Source organism: Carcharhinus amblyrhynchos, chromosome 8, assembly GCF_965287045.1.
Source record: "Carcharhinus amblyrhynchos chromosome 8, sCarAmb.v2.hapA, whole genome shotgun sequence".
NCBI classification, from domain to species: Eukaryota; Metazoa; Chordata; class Chondrichthyes; order Carcharhiniformes; family Carcharhinidae; genus Carcharhinus; species Carcharhinus amblyrhynchos.
This window is the reverse complement of record NC_137331.1, coordinates 76,818,236-76,841,956: the sequence shown is the minus strand read 5'-3', so window position 1 is coordinate 76,841,956 and position 23,721 is coordinate 76,818,236. Positions and strand designations below refer to the sequence as shown.

Genomic DNA, 23,721 nt, shown 5'->3' with positions numbered 1-23,721 from the left:
ATCAAAGCATTGTGCTTTCTTTTGACAATGGTGCCGGTGTCAATGGGAGAATTTTTTAAAGCATTGCTTCTTTCTGTTGGGTCTCAGTATCAGGGACTCTTAAATTATCGGGATAGCTTTGAGGAGTTGGGACTATCATCAGAGAAGTGCAGGGAGCTCTAAATGAGATGTTTTAAATTATGAAGGGATTCAGTTCTGTATAGTTGGGTAGATTATTTAAGATAGACAGGGACGGGAGAACTGGGAGGTCTATTTTGCAAGTACATAGCAAAACGATAGGTTACATGTTAGGAAGCATTTCTTATCATTGACAGCAATTGCACTCTGGAACAAATTACTAAAACATGTATCACTGATTATCAATCCCTTGGAGATCTTCAAATGGCAATTGGAATAGTACCTGAACCAGGAGGTCAATCCAGGTTACAGAGGGCAAATTGAAAAGTTGCTGGGTATTGCAAAATTTATGAGTTACATATTTGATTGCCATAGGGGATCAAGGAGGAAGAGATGATGGAAGGCCCAATGTGAAAGTGTGCTCATCTCCTTATTGAAATAGGACAATTTGTCTACAGTTTGCAGAAGGAATACTGCTTCCACATTCCATGCTTGCATATATAATTACATTTCTCCAGTACTAAAAAAGTTATTCTCTTTCCTCCTTCAGAATTTCTTTTAAAAACGTTCCTACCTTCATTCGTGTAACAAAGTGCTTGGCGACACTAAGTTCCATGGCAGGGCTGCCCAGAAGTACTTCAAATCGATACTGCAGACCAAGTTTATCTCGGACATCCTGAAGACGTTCTTTGGCAAGCATTGCTAGCTGTACTGATGGTACTCGTATCAAAAGCATATGTCCACGACCAATCTCATCTTTCCCAGGACAGGAAATCAAATCATCCATAATACTCAGCGTCTCGGGAGTGGTGTGCTCTCTCAGCAAATTCATTGATGTTACAGCCATCATAGCTTCAGCATACTGCTGAATTAACAGGTAGCATCGAATCACCATGCTGTGTAATCTGGGATATCTGAAAAAGACGAATTCCCATTACTGTAATTCAACATCCTTAAGATTAATCTAATTTAATCTAATCTGAGGAGAGGCAATAGTCTACTGCATTATTGCTAGACTATTTATCCAGAAACTTAGCTAATGTTCTGGGGACCTCGGTTTGAATCCCACCATGGCAGATGGTGGAATTTGAAGTCAATAAAAAATATCTGGATTTAAGAATCTACTGATGACCATGAATCCGTTGTCGATTGTCGGGAAAAACCCATCCGGTTCACTAATGTCTTTTAGGGAAGGAAATCTGCTATCCTTACCTGGTCTGGCCTACATGTGACCAGAACCACAGTAATGTGGTTGACTCTCAAGTGCCCTCTGAACAAGCGCAACTAGGGAAGGGCAATAAATGCTGGCCAGCCAGTGACACCCATATCCCACGAATGAATAAAAAAATTACACTCAAGCAGGGACTCCTTTTGATTAAGCGTTAACTATAAAAATAAACTATGAGCTGAGACAGTTTTGCAAAACTTATTTGAACATGACAACAGTTATTTCATTTGGTTCTCAGGAAAAAGTATTTGTTGGGATTGGGCTTTTTAATTTAATTTCAATTTCGAAATTCTAGTGTATATGCTAGTTTACATTGTTCTGCAATATTGCGTTGTTGTGGGGCGATTGGAAAGTACTGCACCAGATTTTAAAAAAGACAGATTGTGTTCCTGCACTGCAGCCAGGCAGCCTAGACAAAAGCAACACACTTCGGAAATACAAGCTTACAAAGCATCATATTGTGATGACTATTTACCTTTATAGTTAGAAATTCATGTGCAGAATACCCAACTTTTTCAGTGAATGAGTTTCCCACCAGTGTCAGCAAATATTCTCAAGCAGTTAGGTATACAGCTATACTGGAGTTAGTTTTGGTAGGTATAATTGTAAAAATATGAAAAATTATTGCATTTTTCTCACTTTATCGTTATCAATTAATGCCTCAATTTCAACACATTCCATTTCTCTCCTCTATAGCTACAGGGAGATAAGAATCCTTTTCATTAGCACCACTATGGCCTCAACCTTTGTTGATGTGTCAAAGGGTGTTTTATATATAAGTTTCAAGAGGCAATACCTTTCAACATTGATGCTGATCCCCAGCCTGGATAAATGGAGAAGAGGGATAGAAGGACATCCAACTGTCTAACCACCCACCAAAGCCAAATAACGGTTTATATGAGTAACATTGATACCCATATTAAGGCTTAGGCTGCAGGTGATGAGTGGGGATCCTGCCTGAACCCTGTGAAAAATGGGCAAGGGTCAACATGCAATGGACAAGGATGGCTGAAGATGAAAGATCGAAGGGGAGGTATAAGGATGACCAATCTGAAAAGAACAAGTCTCCTTCACAGTGAGAAGCAGTTAAGTGGCTGCCCTGAAGGTCAGAAACCATTGTTGTCCAGGAAACAAAATGGAAGGGCAACAAAGCAAAAGAAATTGGTAGTGGATATAAACATCGTATTCCATACAGGATGGGAGAAGAAATGGTGCTTGATTAGTATTAAGCAAGTAAATAAAGGACAGAGGTGGAATCTTACCAAAAAATGCCAAAATCTCAGGATTCCCTCCATAGAAACAGGCAGGCTTTTTTTCCCAGATCTTTTGAGATTTTGTCAAAACAAAACAGGGAGTACATGTTTCAAACTGTCATTTTGAGGGGCAGGGCCCAAAAATGCCAGTAAAGCCGGCTAGGCTGAGATTGGGGTGCCCGCATCAGACCAAAAAAAACCCCTCCACCCACAACCACGCCTTGCCGCAACATGATCAATGACGGCAGCTTCCCCCTGCCCTCAACAGTAATTGCCAGCACCTCCCTCTCCCCACCAAAAGTAATCATCGGCATCTCCCTCCGTCTAGCCCTCCCCCAAACAGTAATCGACAGCATCTCCATCCCTCATCCCCTTCGCCCACTAGCAGTAATCACCAAATCTTTTTTTATCCCCCTCCCACCAACAGTCATTACCGACCCCCCTTCATTAAACACTCCACCCTCCTCAACCATAAGACTTCCAGTAGGGTCCACCACGGCACAGTCTGGCACTGTCAGGTTGCTTGATGTAAAGGGGAGATGGTTACTGTTGATTCCTGCCCCACTGAACATACAATCTGAGATAGGCTAACTAGAAACTGTGGTATCCTTCTGCTGATAGAGGGAAAAATTAAATCTTGGATAGTATGCAATAACCACTGGTAACCAGCACAAGTGGGGACCAGTTGGGAAGGCAATAGTGTGGACCAGCCTGTGCATCCACTTTGTTAACAACGGAGGTAGCAAGATCAGGCAGACCTGAAGATAGAGAATAATTTATGATAAATTAAGATAACCTTAAAAAAAGACGGTTTACCTTTCCATCAAAGTATTCACCATTCTTTCAAAAGCCTCATCACATCTCAGGATAGGGCTAGTGATTCCCCACTGTAAGGATTTACTATAATCAGACAAACCAAAATATACCATCTCCCCATTGCTGATCTCCTCCTGAGTGAAAAGTAAGGATGAAGTACAACAGAATTAGAGATAAGAAGTAATTTAACATTATTCAATCTGCCAGTTCTTCCTAACCGTTTGCTACAGGCCTGACAATCCAAATGGGAGGTATTAGCACTAGAAAATTAAACGCCCAGGCCTCAAAGTGTAGAAGTCACTTTTAAAAATTCTTACACAAAGTGCAAAGATTGAATTGATTGTCTGCAAACTCAGTGGCTTACAAGCAACATGCAAATTTGGTAATAATGTATTAATGGCAAAGACAGTTTTGACATTTTTAACAAGCTCGAAGAATACTATCCACTGTGTCACAACAGTCACTTCATAGAATAACAGTGGACTAATTGACATTTTCCTGAGTTGCAGTCAGCTGGTTATGGCAGAATTACCTCTCTCCCACATGTATAATTTATTATTAAATAATATTTCATGTGATTAGCATGAATTTGATACAGATTTTTTTTAGTTTATTTATGTTACAAGTAGGTTTACGTTAACACTGCAATGAAGTTACTGTGAAAATCGCCGAGTCACCACACTCCGGCACCTGTTTGGGTACACTGAGGGAAAAGTTAGCACGGCCAACACATCTAACTTCAAGATTATTAACATTATTGATATTAAGGGACAGAATTTCTGGTAAGTTCTCCATTGTAACTTCAGTAGAAATCCTCACAGAAATCGCACAAATGGCTATTTTATACCATTTCAAAAAATGCTATATCAACCTTCACCTAATTTACAATGAGATTGGGAGAGCCCCTGTAGAATTCCATACGAAAATAGCTTACTTTGAAAAAACATCAACGTTCTAGCTGACTGTCATTTGTTAACAGTGAAAATCACTCTTTCTGGTTCAAAAAGTGGGCCTACTTCGAGGTATGTTACTCCTGAATGTAAACACAGCCCCAAATCTAAACACGAACTTGGAATCTCAACCCCTCATGTTGACAGTAGATTTTACTTGAACCATTTTCCCAATGTTATGAAGTGTGCATTAGGATAATCAAAACATGCTTATACAGTAAGCTAACACTTTAAATACAGCCAATGTATATTATACAGCAAAAGACAGAGAAGAATTATGTCATGTGAACTTACAGGAGTGTCAGGCAGTATCCAGTGCACTTCATTGTAGGAGCTGACACGGGACTGTTGTGTCTGGAGAGTAAAGGGAAAGGAGCTAACCTGCAACATAAGTAAGTTGCAGGCCTCAAGTGCCTCACGCGAATTAATAAATCTATCCGACAGACCTTGGCTGGATTCCCCATGGGCTGCAGAGCCTGAAACAAGACTAAAGGAATACAGACACATGAATAGGATGGAAATAGAGGGAAATGGTCCCTGGAAGAGTAGGGGGTTTTAATTCAGTCGGGCAGCATGGTTGGTGCAGGCTTAGAGGGCCGAGGAGCCTGTTCCTGTGCTGTAATTTTCTCTGTTGATTCAATCAAGATTGCCTAGAAGGATCTTATTTATGGATAGATATGGACTCTGAATAGTGTGGATGAACAGAGGGATCTAGGTGTATGTGTACATAGATCCCTGAAAGTTGGGAATCAAGTAGATAGGGTTGTTAGGAAGGCATACGGTGTCTTGGCGTTCATTGGTAGGGGGACTGAATTTAGGAGTCGCAGCGTCATGTTGCAACTGTACAAAACTCCGCACTTGGAGTATTGTGTGCAGTTCTGGTCCCCACATTATAGGAAGGATGTGGAGGCTTTGGAGAGGGTGCAGAGGAGGTTTACCAGGATGTTGCCTGGTATGGAGGGGAGGTCCTATGAGGAGAGACTGAGGGATTTGAGGTTGTTTTCGTTAGAAAGAAGGCGGCTACGAGGGCACCTTATTGAAACATATAAGATGATTAGAGGTTTAGATAGGGTGGACAGTGATAGCCTTTTTCCTCGGATGGAGAAAGCTAGCATGAGGGGGCATAGCTTTAAATTAAGGGGTGGTAGTTATAGGATGGATGTCAGGGGTAGGTTCTTTACCCAGAGGGTGGTGAGGGATTGGAATGCCCTGCCTGCTGCAGTTGTAAATGCGCCTAGTTTGGGAGCGTTTAAGAGATCCATGGATAGGTTTATGGATGGAAAGGGTTTGGTTTAGGTTAGAGTGTCATTGCTTTTTAACTGGTCGGCGCAACATCGTGGGCCGAAGGGCCTGTTCTGCGCTGTAATGTTCTATGTTCTATATTCTAGATGGGAAGAGGGAAGGAAAGAATTCCATTTAAATAGCACATTTCACAACTTCAGAGCATCCCAAAGCTTATCACAGCCATTGGAATATTTTTGAAGCATTGTACTGTAGACAAGCATAATGGTCAATTTGAGTATAGTAAGGTTCCACAAACGAGAATTAAATAAATAACCAACTAGTCTGTCTCAAGTGATGTTGGCTGATTGATAAATTTACACCATTTTCCAGCTCTTCTGTTGTAGTTCTGGAACATAATCGGAAGGATCCTTGCACACAGCCTTGCAGGAGTGGTGGTCTTTGTTGGCACAGTGCCGAGCAGAAAAAATGAAATGGATGCCAGCTAATCTCCCAACCAGGTAAATGGAGTCTGGGGGAAGGGATGCTGAAGTCAGTAAGCCAGCCCCCCGTGAGGGCAAGAGGACCACTGTTTCGATAGTCATTGCCTTCAGGGGGATTCTATGTGGGTCGCAGTGCCTGATTAAGAGGGTTCCCAAACCCACAGGGAAGCTGGCAGGTGGTCTCCCCATGCAGTGGAGATTATCCGTTACTGGTAAAATGCCAACAGTGGTGAGAAGAAACCTTTTGTAGAGCATTTAAGTGGCTCAATTGGCTCTTGGTTGCATACCTTCTCCAGGGATGGTAAAATGCCATGGTGGTGGGAAAGTGATGGGCACCACACCATACCCACTCACCAGCCCCTCCTTCTCTCTATACCTTATGGACTCCCTCACCTCCCAGAGGACTGACAAAATCCACCCTAATGGCCATTTGGGCAGCATATTGAATGGCTATTCACACACATGGAACCATATTCCAGGATAAGTGCGTGTTCACAAAATAATGGGAGCAGAGAAGAAAGCTTTCACATAGTTGGTAACAGTCCTTGAGCTTAAGGTGCTAAATGAATAGAAGACAGAGGGGCAATCTTACCAAAAGAGTTCTAAGTGCCAAACGAGCATGAAAACAGGAGAGAATCGTGCCCATCTTTTCAGTGAGCTTTCAGACGTGATTTCATGCCACTTACTGCAAAAAATAAGGCAAACTGTGATCATGCCAGTAGGAGTGGATGGAGTACAAGTGTACATAGAACACTGAAGATCTGTCAGTCCCCCATCCCCCAGAATATCGCCTCAATACTCCTACCCACCTACCTGGCCGATCACCCACCCCAACCCCCGACTGATCACAGCCCCGATTCCCACCCCTACCTCCCCTCTCTGGAGGAAACCCAATTGCAATGTGCTCAGCTCATCCCCTGGGAAACTTGGCAATTGAAGGGAGAGTAAGGGGGGGAGAACATAAATGCCTTTACAGCACTACCTTTTGGGCAGGAGGAGTAAGAATGCTCCCCCATGCCCAGCCCCCTAACTTCTCCCACTCATTCAAGGACCCTGTTCAGAAAACAGACTCAAAAGATTCCTGGAGTCAGAAATTGAAGCCACTGCACACAAACCAAGCCCCACCCTCACACAATGCCAATCTACAATCCGATGAGACTCCCCATCCCCACAGCGAATTCTGGGGTTTAGCAGCAGACCCACCTCTTGTTGCTTACTCTGGGGTACTACCCATGTGACCCAAAGCCAAGCCTGTCAATCAGGCTGACCTCTGGACGGAGAACTGAAAACTGTCAAGGAGGAAAACAGTGCTGCATGTATGTTTTCTGTCTAAAATGCTGTGTGCCTTTCTGAATAACCTTTTGAATGTCTGGGTCTAGGCTCTTCAGACGTCAGCCATAAATTCTACAATCCTTTGACAAATATCTATAAATCTTACTCATTTGATTGAAATAAATTGCATTGCCACATCACCCATCACTGGATGTGAAATATTGGGGTGAATATTTTATCATTAGATATTTCCTTGCATATTTTTAATATAAAGAGATTTTCAAAAATTCAACTTAAATTTGGTATTTTAACTGTATAGATATCAAATATGATGTGTAATTTGGGCAAAAAAGGTAGTCACGTAAGACTAATTTTCCTTCACATCAACTTAATGGATATAAATATTTTATGATTGTTAAAATCTGTATTCATCAGCAGAAATGGCCATTTAATAGGTGCTCCTCTTGGTACAACTGCCTGGAATAATGCAGGTAATTTCCTAATTTATATGTGGAATTCCAGTTTAGATGGTGAAAGTTCATGTGGCCACCCTAAGGAACAAATCCTTAAAGCCAAGACAAACAATGGGTGGTTCAACAGAACACAAGGATGCTAAAGGAACTAGGATCAAACCATAGCCTCATTCACAGTCATGTTTCATTGAGATCTAGTTTATCAATCTTAGGCAAGCTGCTCAGCATGAAATGGTGGGGAGCATTTCATCATGGGAAAGTTAAATGGGAAATGGTAATATATAAATAAAGATCAATCAAATAGCAGGATCCACACTTATCAAAGCCAAGCATTGGTCTCAGGCCAATATTAACAGATGACACAAAGATGTCCAAACAACATGAAACATGTCCCTGGGAATTACGAAGAGAAAAAAATGAAAATAAAGTTGCAGAAATGAAACATAAACTCACCTGGTAAGATCAATGTGAGAGTTTTCATGGATAAGAACAAACAGTGTGTATGGATTCTGCTTGACTTTTTTCATGAAAGCTTCAAACTTGTTCTGAATGTCATGGTCTAAGCGAATAATATATTTCTCAGCCCTTTGATAGGCTACAGCATTTTCCTCAAGACCCAAGTCAACGAGAACTCCTGTGTAAAAGTAAAGACATATTATGTAATAAATCAGAAGTATTGATTTGTTGTTGGTTCTGTGTTTGTTATGTGTCAAGAGTAGATTTATTGGACTGAACCCTTCTGATATAGAACACTGCAAATCTTCACTCAAAACTGATGGTTGCATACCTGAAAATCACCATTTTAAGTGAAATATGTTGAAGTGAAGCATGGTTTCCCATAGGTATCACTATTAAAGCCAGAGTTAAGCCAGTGTATAAATTGAAACATTATAGCATACATATGCAGTGCTATGAACCTCTAGCAAAATAACTTGCAAAATAAATAATTGAATATAAAAGAGATACTATATAAATTTAAAATTGCTGCCTTGCCTGCAGGCTGCTTTCTTGCAGGTATTGCTTTAAAAAGTTTAGTTTATCACAGGTTCCTCGAACACAGGTACTACACAATAGACAGTAGTGTCTGTACAGCAAAGAATTCTTTTAAAAACAAGTCCAAGCAGTTCCCCATGCTGTACAAACAGCAGAGAAATTGAAAACAAAGTTTACAGTACAGTATTGCAAATGTAGTACCGTTGTTTAAGAAGGGTCAGCGGGATAACCCAGGGAATTATAGGCCGGTGAGCTTGACTTCAGTTATAGGCAAGCTAATGGAGAGGATCCTCAAGGATAGGATGTATGAACATCTGGAGCGCTGCAATCTGATCAGGGATACGCAGCATGGCTTCGTTACAGGGAGGTCGTGCCTTACGAATCTAGTGGAATTTTTTGAAGAGGTGACAAAAACGGTTGACGAAGGACAAGCCGTTGATGTTGTCTATATGGATTTCAGTAAGGCGTTTGACAAGGTCCCTCATGGTAGGCTGATAGAAAAGGTGAAGGCTCATGGGATACAAGGCCAGGTATGTAGATGGGTGGAGAACTGGCTTGGGAGGAGGAGACAGCGAGTAGTAGTGGAAGGCTCCTTTTCCAATTGGAGGCCTGTCACCAGTGGTGTGCCGCAGGGCTCGGTACTTGGACCTCTTCTATTTGTGGTATATATTAATGACTTGGAAGAGGGGGTAGGTGGTGTGATCAGCAAATTTGCTGATGACACCAAGATGGTTGGATTGGCGGGTACTGAGGAGCAGTGCCTGGCAATGCAACAGGACATAGACAGGCTGGTAGATTGGGCAGATAGATGGCAAATGGAATTTAATCCGGAGAAATGCGAGGTGATGCACTTTGGCCGGAATAATGTGGAGGGGAGTTATACGATAAAAGGTAGAACTATCCGGAGTATAGATACGCAGAGAGACCTGGGGGTGCAAGTGCATAAGTCCCTGAAGGTGTCGGTACAGGTGCAGAATGTGATGAGGAAAGCGTATGGTATGTTAGCCTTCATAGGAAGAGGTATAGAATATAAGAGTAGGAGTTTGATGTTGCAGTTGTATAGAACATTGGTTAGGCCTCACTTGGAGTACTGTGTCCAGTTCTGGTCGCCGTACTACCGGAAGGATGTAGAGATCCTGGAGAGAGTGCAGAGGAGATTTACCAGGATGTTGCCTGGTATGGAAGGGCTGTCTTACGAGGAAAGATTGGATGAACTTGGGCTGTTTTCCCTTGAGAGACGTCGGCTGAGGGGGGATCTAATAGAGGTTTATAAGATTATGAAGGGGATAGATAGATTAAATGGTGGTAAGCTTTTTCCGCTACAAGAAATGGATAGAACGAGGGGTCACGGGCTTAGGGTGAGGGGGGCTAGGTATAAGACAAATATTAGAGGGCAGTTTTTCACGCAAAGGGTAGTGGGGGTGTGGAATGCACTGCCGAGTAAGGTGGTGGAAGCAGGCACGCTAGGGTTGTTTAAGAGTCACTTAGACAGCCATATGAGCGGGCTACATATAGGGGGATATAGTAGGCCTTACTGAACATTGTAGGCTTGGGAATACATTTTGCCTCAGGAATGTTAGTCTTTGCCTGTTTAATAATGAATTTTTTTGTCTCCACAGGCATTTAAGTCCAGCAAGGGGCATGCAGGCGGCAGGTTGTAGTGGGCTGCTCTTGGATGTTGCTTCGGGAGTTGCCTATTGCTTCATGTCGTTAGTGTGCTTAAACTGGACCATCTCGAGGGCAACATGACAGCTCAGAGACTATCTCTGTTGCTGTGCGGACACATGGATTTGGGCCTGTGTCTGTGGGAGTTTGCACGTTCTCCCCGTGGTTGCGTGGGTTTCCTCCGGGTGCTCCGGTTTCCTCCCACATCCCCCAAAGATGTGCTTTTAGGCTGATTGATTGGGTACTAAAATTGTCCCTAAATTGGACCTCCCTGATCCTCGCACGTTAGACGTAGACTAAAATCATGAATAGGTCACTGAGATAGTAGGACGGCGGCGCGGGCTCGTTGGGCCGAAGGGCCTGTTTCCCGTGCTGTGTTGTTCTTTGTTCTCTTTGTTCTTAGTACTTGCACTGATTCCTCTGGTAAACCATCCCTAGGAAACCTGGCCCTTAGTGTGCATGCATGTGGTGAGATATCCCGATGAGCAATTCTTTGAATTTTCCCGCCCACCTTTTTCCAAGCCACCTCTGCTGGGAAGATGCCGCCCATTAAAGCTGGGGGGTAAAAAATGATAGTAAGTTGCACTGAAATAAAGAACTGGTGATTACTCGATGGACTGAATGGCCTAATTCTGCTCCTATATCTTATCATTCTTCTTATCCTCTCGGTTTACAACACTCTTGTTGAAATATCAAAGCGTCAACAATTATATCTGGGACTTGGTGTGCCAGAGGATAGATTTGATTTTTTAGTTTTTTAATACATATTTTTACATATGTTTTATATATATATATATTTGAGGGATAGATTTGTTCCCTCATGCTGCTGGGTTCCCGATCCCATTCCTAAAATTAAAAGGGAAAATCCGGTGGGGAATTTCCATTGTGTTGATTTGGTGTGATTGTCTATAGGCAGTGATAAATAATATTGCAGACAGACTGGAAGCCAGGTCATCCATCCTAGGCCTTGAGTGACTATCTGTTTGGAGTTGCACATTCTCCCCGTGTCAGCGTGGTTATCCTCCAGGTGATCCAGTTTCCTCCCACAGTCCAAAGGTGTGCGGGTTATGTGGATTGGCCATGCTAAATTGACCCTTAGTGTCAGGGGTACTAGCTGGGTGAAGGTATGAGGATAGGGCTTGGGTGGGATTGTGGTTGGTGCAGACTCTATGGGCTGAATGGCCTACTTCTGCACTGTAGGATTCTATGATAGCCTCCTTGGAAATATGTGCCGAGCATTAGCAACGAGAAATCAAAGTGGAGGGTGAGGTGTGTAAGAATAGGATGCAAACCCTGATATTGCAGTACAAACCTCAAAGATTAATAATAAAGGAAATCTAGGAGATGAAGTACACAGTGAAAAATGCGTTGTGAAAATAATGTAGTGCTTGCCGACTTAAAATTCACACCAATTTCCTGATTAAAATTAGCTCCACCCCTCATTTCTTCAGAGCCCTTATGAAATTAAAGTTCAACCAGTTAGTTCCTTATCAATAAATAATCAGTCAACGTCAATAAGTATATTAACTTATAACTGCTAGGTAATCAGGTAAAGTAGAACCTTTGAAAAATGTTACATCCAGAAGGGAACGTATTCCTTTATTCACTATAAAAATTAATTTTGCAGCAGTTTTAACAGTCTACCTGAATGTCGGACACGTTGCAAAGTCTGCTGGAAAAGAACCTCTGAAGAAGGTACTAAAATAATGAAGTCAACCTTCCCGAAACGCCCCAAGTCTAGGTTTTGCATCCCTGAGTCCGCTATGGCACAAACTTGAGATAACAGCTTTCGGGCAATACTAAGCTGAGGTGGATGAATCTGGAACACTTCAGTAACTGAATCTGCGGAAGAGAAAGAAAGTACATTCCACTCTTAAAATTCCAACAATAGTTTGCAGTTACATTATTGAACTAATCATTCTTGCGTTTCCATACTTAGTAAAGAAATGCTGCTGCATCTTTTTAAAATACCAATCCCCACAGTTATTTTTTCAATAATACTCAAATTTATTGAATCTTCAGTGGGGGGGGGGAGGTGCGTGTGCACAAATACCCAGAATTAGGGGCGGGGATAGATGCCCGAAAGACCGATGCCCGCGAGTGGGGAGAGGGGTGGTGGGGGGGAACATCACCTGGAAGACCTGATACAGGCGAATTGATGGGAGGGGTGGGGGGTGATGCCCTGAAGACCTGGGGGTCTTTAACATTAATTGGAGTTCAGGGCACCCAACTGTGCCAGCATCTTGAGGCCTCACTCCTCACGATGAAGGCACAAAACATGCTGCCCTGCTTTACAATGGCAATGTGTTATAAGACCTGGAGAGAAAAACCTGCCTGTATCACAGGGTAAAAAATCCGCCACTCTTCATTCATAACCAGACCCTTGGCCATTTTTTGGAAAAATTCTGTCCTTCATTTTTAAAGTGGAAAACCTTTAGGCAAGAAAAGTAGCAATTCATATTTTAAACCCTCATTTGATTGAATGATTTGAGGGTTGTGAAAGATTCAGAAAGGATACAGATTGCTATAAGAGCTGATTACATGATTTGATGGTGTTATCATTCAGGTATGTGGTTAGGTTGCTGTTTTACTTCCAGTTTTGTATTCTGTACACAGGAAAGGAACAGCTCTTCAATAAAACCTGTTGTGTGATTATTTGAATATATGTGTGCAAACCAAGTCTTTTATTTCTATTAAAACCCACAACCCCTAACATAGTGACGTCATTACAGAAAGAAAATTGGCAGAGAGTCAGGATTTCTGTTCATCGAGAACATCGAGAAAAGTTCCTAAGGTAGTGAAAATGTTGTGGGTTCTCACTTCACACATTAGAAGTTGGGAGAAGCTACAACAGGATTAAAGATAAAGTGCCGGTGAAGAAAGACTCAATAAGAGAAACCTCTTTTTTAAAAGAGATAGTTTTCCGATCAAAGAAGGGTGAGATTTCAGGCAGTATTTGACATATTTTGAAAGCGAGAATGCTTTGCTGTGTGGCTGGGGCAGTTTGAAGACAGAAAATACATAAACATTAAAATTAAAATAGCATTTTCTTTTGTATTTCAAAGCCTGTCACTGAAAGAATTTGAGGAGTTAGTGAGTTGCTCACTTGGGACTGGGGTCCCCATGGTTCCTAATGCCTCAAAGTTGCAGTAGGGAATCTACTCCTCAAAAATTACAGGAGGTTTAAATTGTCCACTGCTACCATGGAGCTGTCAAAGGCTGAAAGCTGCTTATTGGTGGGCTATTGGCGGAAATGTGAATGGGGGCAGTAATCCAGAATCGGGTCCTGCTGTCATTTTTAAAGGGCTACAGATGTGGCCCAACTCGGTGAAATCCTGGGGCATAACTTTTTTTAAAGTTTATTTATTAGTGTCACAAGTAGGTTTACATTAACACTGCAATGAAGTTACTGTGAAAACCCTCTAATTGCCACACTCCGGTGCTTGTTCAGGTACACTGAGGGAGAATTTAGTATGACCAATGCATCTAACCAGCACATCTTTTGGACTGTGGGAACACTGCTAAGCACTGTGCCATCATGCCACCCCAAGAGTTATTGGAATTCTCCACCCAAGAGTGCTGTGGGACTCAGCATCCAAAACTGAGATCAATAGTGCCTGAATTTTCAGATGATGAGCAATCGTTCCCCATCATCCTGAAAATGGGAATACAGAATCGGGTCCAGCTGTCATTTTTAAGGGATTCCAGATGCGGCCCAACTCAATGATATCCTGGGGCTTTCTTTTAAGTTTATTTATTCGTGTCACAAGTAAGTTTACATTAACACTGCAACGAAGTTGCTGTGAAAATACAGATCAGTTGTAAATAGGTACGAAATTACCAACTCACAAGGTTAATGACACCCAATAAACATTAACCAATACAAGAGCGTGAACACAAGTGACTTCCAGGACCTTTACTCTAACATTTAGTAATGTTGACCTTTGCAGCAGAGCACTGACCATACATTCTGACGTCTTACCAAAACAGCGCATGGATGTCATTGCCGCAGCTTCATCTGACAGAATGTAGTCAGAAACATTTCCATTGAATGGAACAGCAACAGTATTACTTCGACTCTGCTGAAATTTATCCAGGAACTTGTCCAAGTTATCCCCTGTGGAAGATAAATTCAGGTTGCCCCGAAGAATAAAAGAACAGTTTTACAATAATTCAAAATAAAAATCTCTACAAACATTAACCATAAAAGTATTCAAAGCTTCAAAATATACCTGATACATAGTAAAAATCTAGTCAACATTTTAAACAAAAATGAATGAATATAGATTTCCTGATTGAATGTCTTTGTTTCTTTGTATCTGGTCTTTATATCATTTCTTTCTAGAACAGATAAATGGTCTATTTTTCATGTAGGGTACTACTATGCCATTATCTCTCCCTATCCCTATATTATCTCTCCCTATCCCTTCTGCTTAAACCAAGACTTCACACGCTCTATATTAAATTCCATCAGCACTTCTGCTAGCCTGCTCTGTTGCAGTTGATCAGTATCATCCTCACTGTGCCTTTTTGGGGGACTAGCCTTTTGTAAACTGTTCAGTAAATTTAAATATCTATTGGTATTTCCACAGTGACTGTAGGACTGAACTTCCTCTCAGCCCTTACAATGGTGCACCTTTGGTGCACAGAATTTCTGCATGCCTTTCACTTGCACCCTGACTCTCAGGGTCAGGTTTATTTTAATAATATTGATGGACTCATGTATCAGAAAGATGGGGAAAATACAGAGTAAGAATACTTAATTGGAGGAGTGCAGGCTTCTACGGGATGCAAATTGTTCTGGGCCAAATAACTTGGAAAGAAAGATTGACAGGCAAACTTTAACTGAATAATGCACTGCCCCTAAAGAAGAGATAATTAAGGTACAGCCAATATAGATTCCTACAATGAGGAAAGGTAGGGCAAACAAAACCAGAGACCACTGGATAACAACACAGATGGGATGATAAGAAGAAACAGAAAAATGGTACTAAATGAATACATGGCATCTGTTTTTATCAAAAAAGAAAATGCTGCCCAAGTCATGGTGAAAATCGCAGGAATCAGACACTTGTATGGGGGTGGCACAGTGGTTAGTACTGCTGCCTCACAGCGCCAGAGACCCAGGTGCAATCCCAGCCTCGGGTGATTGCAAGGAGTTTGCATGTTCTCCCCGTGTCTGTGTGGGTTTCCTCTGGGTGCTCTGGTTTTCTCCCACAGACCAAAGATATGTAGGTTAGGATGACTGGCCATAGTAAATTGCCCCTAGTGTCAGGAGGATTAGCAGAGTAAATATGTGGGGTTACGGGAATAGGGCCTGGATGGGATCGGTGCAGACTTGATGGGAGGTATCTTCTCCTTCTGCACTGTAGGGATTCTATGAAAACCTCCAACCTCATCTGCGCCTGGGGTTCTCCAGTGCCACAACAGTGAATGGAGTTTTGGCTGAATGCCAAATTCTCCATTCTCGCTGGCAGGAGGCAAGAACGAACGAGATCGGAGAAAGCGGCCCTTGATTGGTTTAAGATTAATAAGGAGCATGTCTTTTATAGGTTCTACAGAAATTTGACAAAGCATCAGAATGGCCTGAGATACACTTAAACCTACTGAGGGAAATACGCGTGGAAATTGCAGAGGTACTAGCCATAATTTTTCAATTCTGTTTAAATAAAGGGGTGATGTCAATGTATTGAACATTTGTAAAAGTTACATCCTTGTTCAGAAGAGCATGTAAAGATAAGCCCAGCAATGACAGGGCCGTCAATTTAACCCTGATGGGGAGTAGTTTTTTAAAATGATGATTTAGGACTAAATCAATAGTCATGTGGGCAAATGTGGATTAATTAAGGAAAGCCACCATGGAGTTAAGGGCAAATCATGTTTTTTGATGAGGTAACAGAGAGGGTTAATGAGGGTAATACCATTAATGAGGTTGGTGCATATGACTTTCAGAAGACCAAAACAGACTGTGTGAAAGGTGAGAGTTCATGAATAAAAAGTGACAGCAGCAACATGGATATTAAAGTAGTTGAGTGACAGGAAACAGAGTAATGGCAAAAGGTTGTTTTTCAGACTCAAAGAACAAAGAAAATTACAGCACAGGAACAGACCCTTCAGCTCTTCAAGCCTGCACCGACCATGCTGCCCAACTGAAATAAAACCCCTTACCCTTCTGGGGACCATATTCCTCTACTCCCATCCTATTCACGTATTTATCAAGATGCCCCTTAAAAGTCACTGTCATATCTGTTTCCACTACTTCCCCGGCAGCGAGTTCCATGCGCCCACCAACCTCTATGTAAAAAACGTGCCTCATATATCTTCTTTAAGCTTTGCCCCTTGCACCTTAAACCTATGCTTCCTAGTAATTGACTCTTCCATCCTGGGAAAAAGCTTCTGACTATCCACTCTGTCCATGCCCCTCATAATCTTGTAGACTTCTATCAGGTAACCTCTAAACCTCTGTCATTTCCATGAGAACAAACAAAGTTTCTCCAACCTTTCCTCATTGCTACTGCCTTCCATACCAGGCAACAACCTGGGAAATCTTTTCTGTATCCTCTCCAAAACTTTCACATCATTCTGGTAGTGTGGCGATCAGAATTGAATACTATATTCCAAGTGCAGCCAAACTAAGATTCTATAAAGCTGCAACATGACTTGCCAATTTTTAAACTCAAGGAAGGTTTAAAACTAAATTTCCTTGGAGGTTGATATTAGAACCCTTGCTCTTCCCAATATATATCAATGACCTAGACCTTATTGTATAGGGTGCAAATTCAAAATTTAGAGATGATGTGAAACTCAGAAGTACTATGAACTGTAAGGAGGATAGTGTTAAATTTCAAAAGGACACAAGTTGGTGGAATGTGCATGCAGGTGGCCCAAGCCTGAATGTTTTCCAGGTCTTGCTACGTATGAGCACGGACTGCCTCAGTATCTGAGGAGTTGCAACTGGTGCTGAACACTGCAATTATCAACAAACATCCCCACTTCTGTCTTATGATGGCAACAAGGTCATTGATGAAGCAGCTGAAGATAGTTGGGCCTAGGACACAATCCTGAGGAACTCTAAATCTGAATGAATTTACAGCACCTATTGTGTCTCTGCAGACAGCTTGCGTGACTAGTGAAATGCATTTCAGGCTGCCTATCATGTTTGTGAAGTTGCAGTGGAGTAGGCAAGGAGAAAGGAGGCAGGTGGGCCGATCAAGAGCCAGTAATGATCTGCAGGAGGGATGAGGAATTGGAAGGAGCACTCATATTTCTCCTCAACTGCGATGTTTACATTGTTGAATAATTCTTTGCTGGCAGCTGCTGCAAGGCAGACTACAGCTTAGGGAATATGGCTGCAAAATTACTCAAGAGCAATAGTGCCTGATGGGTTGACAGCAACTGTTTTATACCAACCTCAGTTTTCTCTCCCACTCACTTCAGGCATCAAATATATCAAGAAAACTGATGTTTTCAACAGTAAAACTAAAATATTAGAAACAACCATAAAGCTCCAATCTAGGTGCTGGCTGTGGACAGTTTTTATAGCCACATTCTTGGCACAAGCCTAGACACTTAACAATGCTGACAGCCCATTTGTGGGTACGTTAGTGTAATCAGCATAGTATTGGACTAGCAATCCAGAGGTCATAGGTTTTCATACCACCACAGAATTCAATAGCTTAGAACTTGGACCTCTTTATGCCTGATGTGTGGGCTTAAAACAGCTGCATTGAGACTCAATTTTGGGGACTAACATTCTGCACCCAAGAACACCTGAAAAACACAAAATTTGGCCGGGCCGGAAAGGAAAATATGAAAGCCCATAATTTATTGGCAAAGGGAGCATTAGATACCTTACATCTGCAATTGAGAGCCAAGTGCTTGTACCCTGTCAAAATTGGTCTGACTTCATTCACACTGGTAATCACCCAAACTCAAAACCAAACAAATAACTGGAGGCATGGCTAATAACTCGGTAAACAAAACTTCCTTAGCTTGGCAGAGTTACTGAAACCTTTGCAGATCCTGAAAGCATCAAGCAACGTAAATAACACATATCAGACTGAAACACTTACCAAAGGGGGAGGTTTTGAAGTGAGATGCCAAAATACTGACTTTGCCTGTAATCAGTTCATAACTGATTTCCTTCAGGAACTCACTCGTAGTGAGCATACTCTCTGCTAGCATTCTGGATTGATAGTGGCCTGAAGAAAACAACACACATTTGTTCATTGCCATGACACAGCACACAACTGTTGACTATTCAAATCAGTATCACTCTGTAAAATATGCAGTGAAAGCTTTTAAAATATCATTCAAGTTTAGTACTGGTTGAAACTTACAATTGGAAGATTTAATGTGACAGAAATTGAAAAAGTTGTGCGATACATCTTTTGAACTTCTGCCAACAAACTGTAATAGTGTGATGATGATATCAGAGCCATGGAATAGGGCCTCGGAGGAGTTATTAAGCACAACAGTTTGAAACAGATAAATTGAGATCTGCAGAGATTCACCATGAGATTGTGCATTTATTAGGAGTAGCCCTGTGCAATTTGCCTTGTAAGGGGTGTGCAGGAGTTCTTTCCTTACAAGGCAGGCTAGAGAATCACAGAAACAGCATATACCTAGCGCAAGTGTGTCCCTGCTGCCTTCTAGTAGGTTTCATCGATCACTTGGCAGAATTCCTACTAGAATCCACAGAACCCCCAAATACAAAATTGGCTTGATGATAGAAGACAGAGGGTGGTTGTAGAGGGTTGTTTTTCAAACTTGAGGCCTGTGACCAGCAGTGTGCCTCGGGGATCAGTGCTGGATCCATTGTTATTTATCATTTATATTAATGATTTGGATGAGAATATAGGAGGCATGGCTAGTAAGTTTGCAGATGACACTAAGATTGGTGGCATAGTGGATAGTGAAGAAGGTTATCTAGGATTGCTACAGAATCTTGATCAATTGGGCCAATGGACTGACAAATGGCAGATGGAATTTAACTTAGATAAATATGAGGTAATGCATTTTGGCACATAAAATGAGGGCAGACTTACTCAGTTAATGGGGAGAGTTACAGAACAAAGAAAACTGGGGATATAGGTTCATAACGTTTTGAAAGTCGAGGCACAGTTGGACAGAGTGGTGAAGAAGGCATTTGGCATGCTTGGTTTCTTTGGTCAGAACATTTAGCACAGGAGTTGGGATATCTTGTTGAAGTTGTACAAGACATTGCCAAGGCCACACTTGGAATACTGTGTACAGTTCTGGTCACCCTATTATCAAAAGGATATTATTAAATCAGAAAGAGTGCAGAAAAGATTTACTAGGATGCTAGTGGGACTTGATGGTTTGAGTTATAAGGAGAGGCTGGATAGACTGGGACTTCTTTCTCTGGAGCGTAGGATGGTTTGGGATAATCTTATATAGAGGTCTATAAAGTAATGAGGGACATAGATCAGCTGGATAGTCAATATCTTTTCCCAAAGGTAGGGGAGTCTAAAACTAGAGGGCATAGGCTTAAGGTGAGAGGGGAGAGATACAAAAGGGTCCAGGGCACAATTTTTTTGTGCAGAGGGCGATGAATGTCTGGAACAAGCTGCCAGACATATTAATAGAGGCGGGTACAATTTTGTCTTTTAAAAAGTGCTTAGACAGTTAAAGGCTAAGATGGGTATAGAGGGATATGGGCCAAATGTGGGCAAATGGAACTAGCTTGGGGATTTAAAAAAGGGATGGCATGGACAAGTTTTGCCAAAGGGCTTGTTTCCACATTGCAAACCTCTATAACCCCCAAAGAAGTTCTGAGTGGGGAAGTTCAAATTTGCTCTTTGTATGTCTGAATTATTTCATTTTTAGAAGAACCAAATGGCAACATTCTCAGTGTTTAATGAGTGTGCTGCTGACAAACCAGCTGGTATAACAGAAGCCAGAACCCCAATCATAGCACACATGCTTTGGAAAGTCACAAGCTCTCTGACCTGCAGTTATTACCCTTCATTCTAGGACCAGGGTCACAAAATTATCTCCAAAAATGTGCAATATCAGCAGATTAGAGGCATCAACAACAACTTTTAAAACTGACAACAAGTCATATGTTCAACATTTCCACATGCCTGGGATTAAATGATTAATCAGTCTGGCTCTGAGTTACTTTGAAAGCAGACTGCTGCACATTGGAGGGTGAAGGCATAAGGACTGACTTTATAAAATTACTCTCTCAGCCAGAAACATGGCCCAAAAGGTGGATGTATAGGAAAATCAAAGGCATTCACCCCAGTATTTCATAAAAACAGTTCTTAAGTATTAATCTGCCAATGAGCACCATTAAAGTATTTCAATATTAAGCTAAAGTTCTCTTTCAATCATTGCAATGAAATTGATGACGAGTTGTAGAGGGAGGACCGCAGCAAGGACACTGCATCAGAACAAAGAGAGAACTTTGCACCAGGAATAATACATAGAGAATCACAGAATCCTACAGTGCAGAAGGAGGCCATTCTGCCCATCAAATCTGCACTGATTACAATCCCACCCAGGTCTTATCGCCATAACCCCATGCATTTATCCTAACTAGTTCCTCTGACATTAAGGGACAATTTAGCACGGCCAATCCACCTAACCCGCACATTTCTGGAGTGTGGGAAGAAACCGGAGCACTCGGAGGAAACCCATGCAGACATGGAGAGAACGTGCAAACTCCACACAGTCAGTGATCTGAGCCGGGAATCGAACCCAGGTCCCTGGCACTGTAAGGCAGCAGTGCTAACCACTGTAGCACCATGCCGCCTGTAAACCACAGCAGGCACGTGTACTGAGGGCTCTATAGAGGAAAAACTACATCAAGAGTCTTATAGTAGGAACACTCACTGAACCCCAAAGTGTAAGCACTGAATTAGAAACCCCACAAAAGGAGCACTGCATGGGATCCCCGGACATGGGCACCACAGTGGGCATGGCACCAGAAGCATCTCAGAGGGACACTTCATTGAGAGGATCACATCTCCAATTGGAAAACTTCACTGGGAATAACACAGTGGGACCACTGCACTGAGAACCCCACTGCAGAGCACTACACCAGGAGCACGCAGAAGAAGAACTACACTGGGAGTATTACAGTGTACTGGAAGGACAGTGGGGTTAGGATCAGTTGTGATTCTCCATTCACAGCATTCTCCAATTGAATGTCCAGACTGTGCTAGAGTGTGCCAGGGCAGTTTCCAGGATGAACTGATGTACTCTCTATGCACTGAGTGGTCTTTTATAAAGGCACTCTAATCCTCGCCTGTCTAAGTTGCTGGCGGGGTCAGCGAATTAGATCGTTTTCCCACCCGACATCGGGCTTTGCTAACGGGGGTAAAATCCCAGTCACTGAATCTGGTAAACACTTTGCTCAAATCAAGCAAAATACCCAACAAGATGCAACTCTACAAGCAGTACAAGAGGTAATGACAATAGGATGAACAGAGAGCATCAAAGAGGTATGTGTGGTCACAACAGCATATTGGGCACACTGACATGAATTAACATCCCAAAATGGCACCTTTTAGAAAGGAAATACTGTCACCATCCCTAAGGAGATGAGAGAAGAGATTGATTGTATCCATACAAGCCATTAAGGAATTGAATTGACTCTTAGAAAGGCAAGAGATGATTTTTAGTGGCCAAACATAAAGAGTGAAATTACAGATCGCATTAGCCAGTGTGGTATGTGTAACAAGTACCAAGCTAAACAAGCTAGACAGTCACTGAAGCAACATGACATCCCAGACAGACCATGGATGAAGCTGGGAGTAGTTATTCACTTTGTCAGTGTAGAATACTATTCTGACTACTGAGAGTTAGAGACAGCTGACTTCAACAACAATAAGGGCAAGAGTAGAATGCCTAACTTCAATCTGTATAGCATTGCAGACATTAAGATGAGTGACAATGGTCTTAGATCACAAGTGAAGAATTCAGCTGATTCACAAAGGATTGGGAAAGTCAGCACTACATATCGTCTCCGCGCTATCCCCAGTCAAATGTCAAGGCTGGGGCAGCAGTGAAAACTACCAAAGATTTACCTATCTGACACAGACATATACAAAGTAATCACTGAGTGGAGAAACACACCGACTGAAGACATCGAAAGTCGTTCAGTCCAGAGACTGATGTCATGTTGCACATATACTACACTTCCAATCATAAAAAAAACAACTGAAACTAGAAGTAGTAACCAGCTTGATGGAAAAGAGCAAGATAAAACTACAGAAAACCAAATTTCAGTTTAACAAGACTGCCAAATCATTACCAGAGGTGAGCATTGGAGAACTAGTCAGGGTACAAAGCTTCAATGCTCTCACCAAGAGTCAGCTCACATGGTAACCTCAAATGAAGTAAGAAGTCTCACAACACCGGGTTAAAGTCCAACCAGTTTATTTGATAGTAAACCCACAAGCTTTCGGAAATGCTGTTCCTTCGTCAGATGTGTGGAACTTTGGAGATGTCAGGGGTAAGTTTTTCACTCAGAGGGTGGTGAGTGAGTGGAATCACCTGCCGTCGGTGGTGGTAGAGGCAAAGTCACTGGGCTCTTTTAAAAGACTTCTGGGTGGGTACATGGGATTTAATGGGATTGGGAGTTATAGATAGTTCTATGGCCTGGTAGGTATGGATATGATTGGCGCAACTTGTGGGCCGAAGGGCCTGTTTGTGCTGAGTGTTCTATGTTCTAAGTGACATGGAAATAACACTCTCCAGAAAAGGAGCATCAGACAAGGATGAACAGCCAATATCAGTATGATATTCCTTTCAGAGACCTGGTTTATGTATGCAATGCATGTGCAGTGACCGTTAATAAAACAATGCATGGAAACATTGGTGTATAGTGGATAACTTGGGTAACTCACAGTCACACAGGAACATGTATGTAAATATGGTTTTTCTTCACCAGGAAAAGGAGGATGTTTGTAACTTTTGTTCAATATGGAAAGAAAGATGTTTGCATTTTGAAAATGCAACCTTACTATGTATACCAGCTAGCTTGTCATAGTTAAACGACTCTCTGAGGGAAGCCACCTCTATTCATTTCAGTAAAGCCTCTCACAGGGACAGACACTGAAGAAAACTGCTGTCCGTATACATGAAACAGCACTCATCTTCGATAACAAGTAACCATGTAAATTAGACAATTGATAATTTAGTTTAAATAGCCGGCCAGATTGCAAATAAATTATCTTTAATATATACAAAAAAATTTGA

The 23,721-nt window shown here is 42.0% G+C and overlaps 1 protein-coding gene across 3 annotated transcripts in view; it reads right to left on the bottom strand.

The window, feature by feature from the left end:
* greb1l (GREB1 like retinoic acid receptor coactivator) overlaps positions 1–23,721 on the bottom strand; it is a 236,655-nt gene that overhangs the window by 44,588 nt on the left and 168,346 nt on the right. For all 3 annotated transcript variants that reach the window (XM_080194295.1, XM_080194294.1, XM_080194296.1), the window contains 7 exons: positions 18,564–18,692; positions 14,474–14,608; positions 12,136–12,333; positions 8,287–8,467; positions 4,659–4,851; positions 3,415–3,548; positions 692–1,031 (listed from right to left, as the gene is read on the bottom strand). In XM_080194295.1, coding sequence (XP_080050421.1) covers positions 692–1,031; positions 3,415–3,548; positions 4,659–4,851; positions 8,287–8,467; positions 12,136–12,333; positions 14,474–14,608; positions 18,564–18,692 — 1,310 coding nt within the window. The remainder of the gene's footprint in view (positions 1–691; positions 1,032–3,414; positions 3,549–4,658; positions 4,852–8,286; positions 8,468–12,135; positions 12,334–14,473; positions 14,609–18,563; positions 18,693–23,721) is intronic.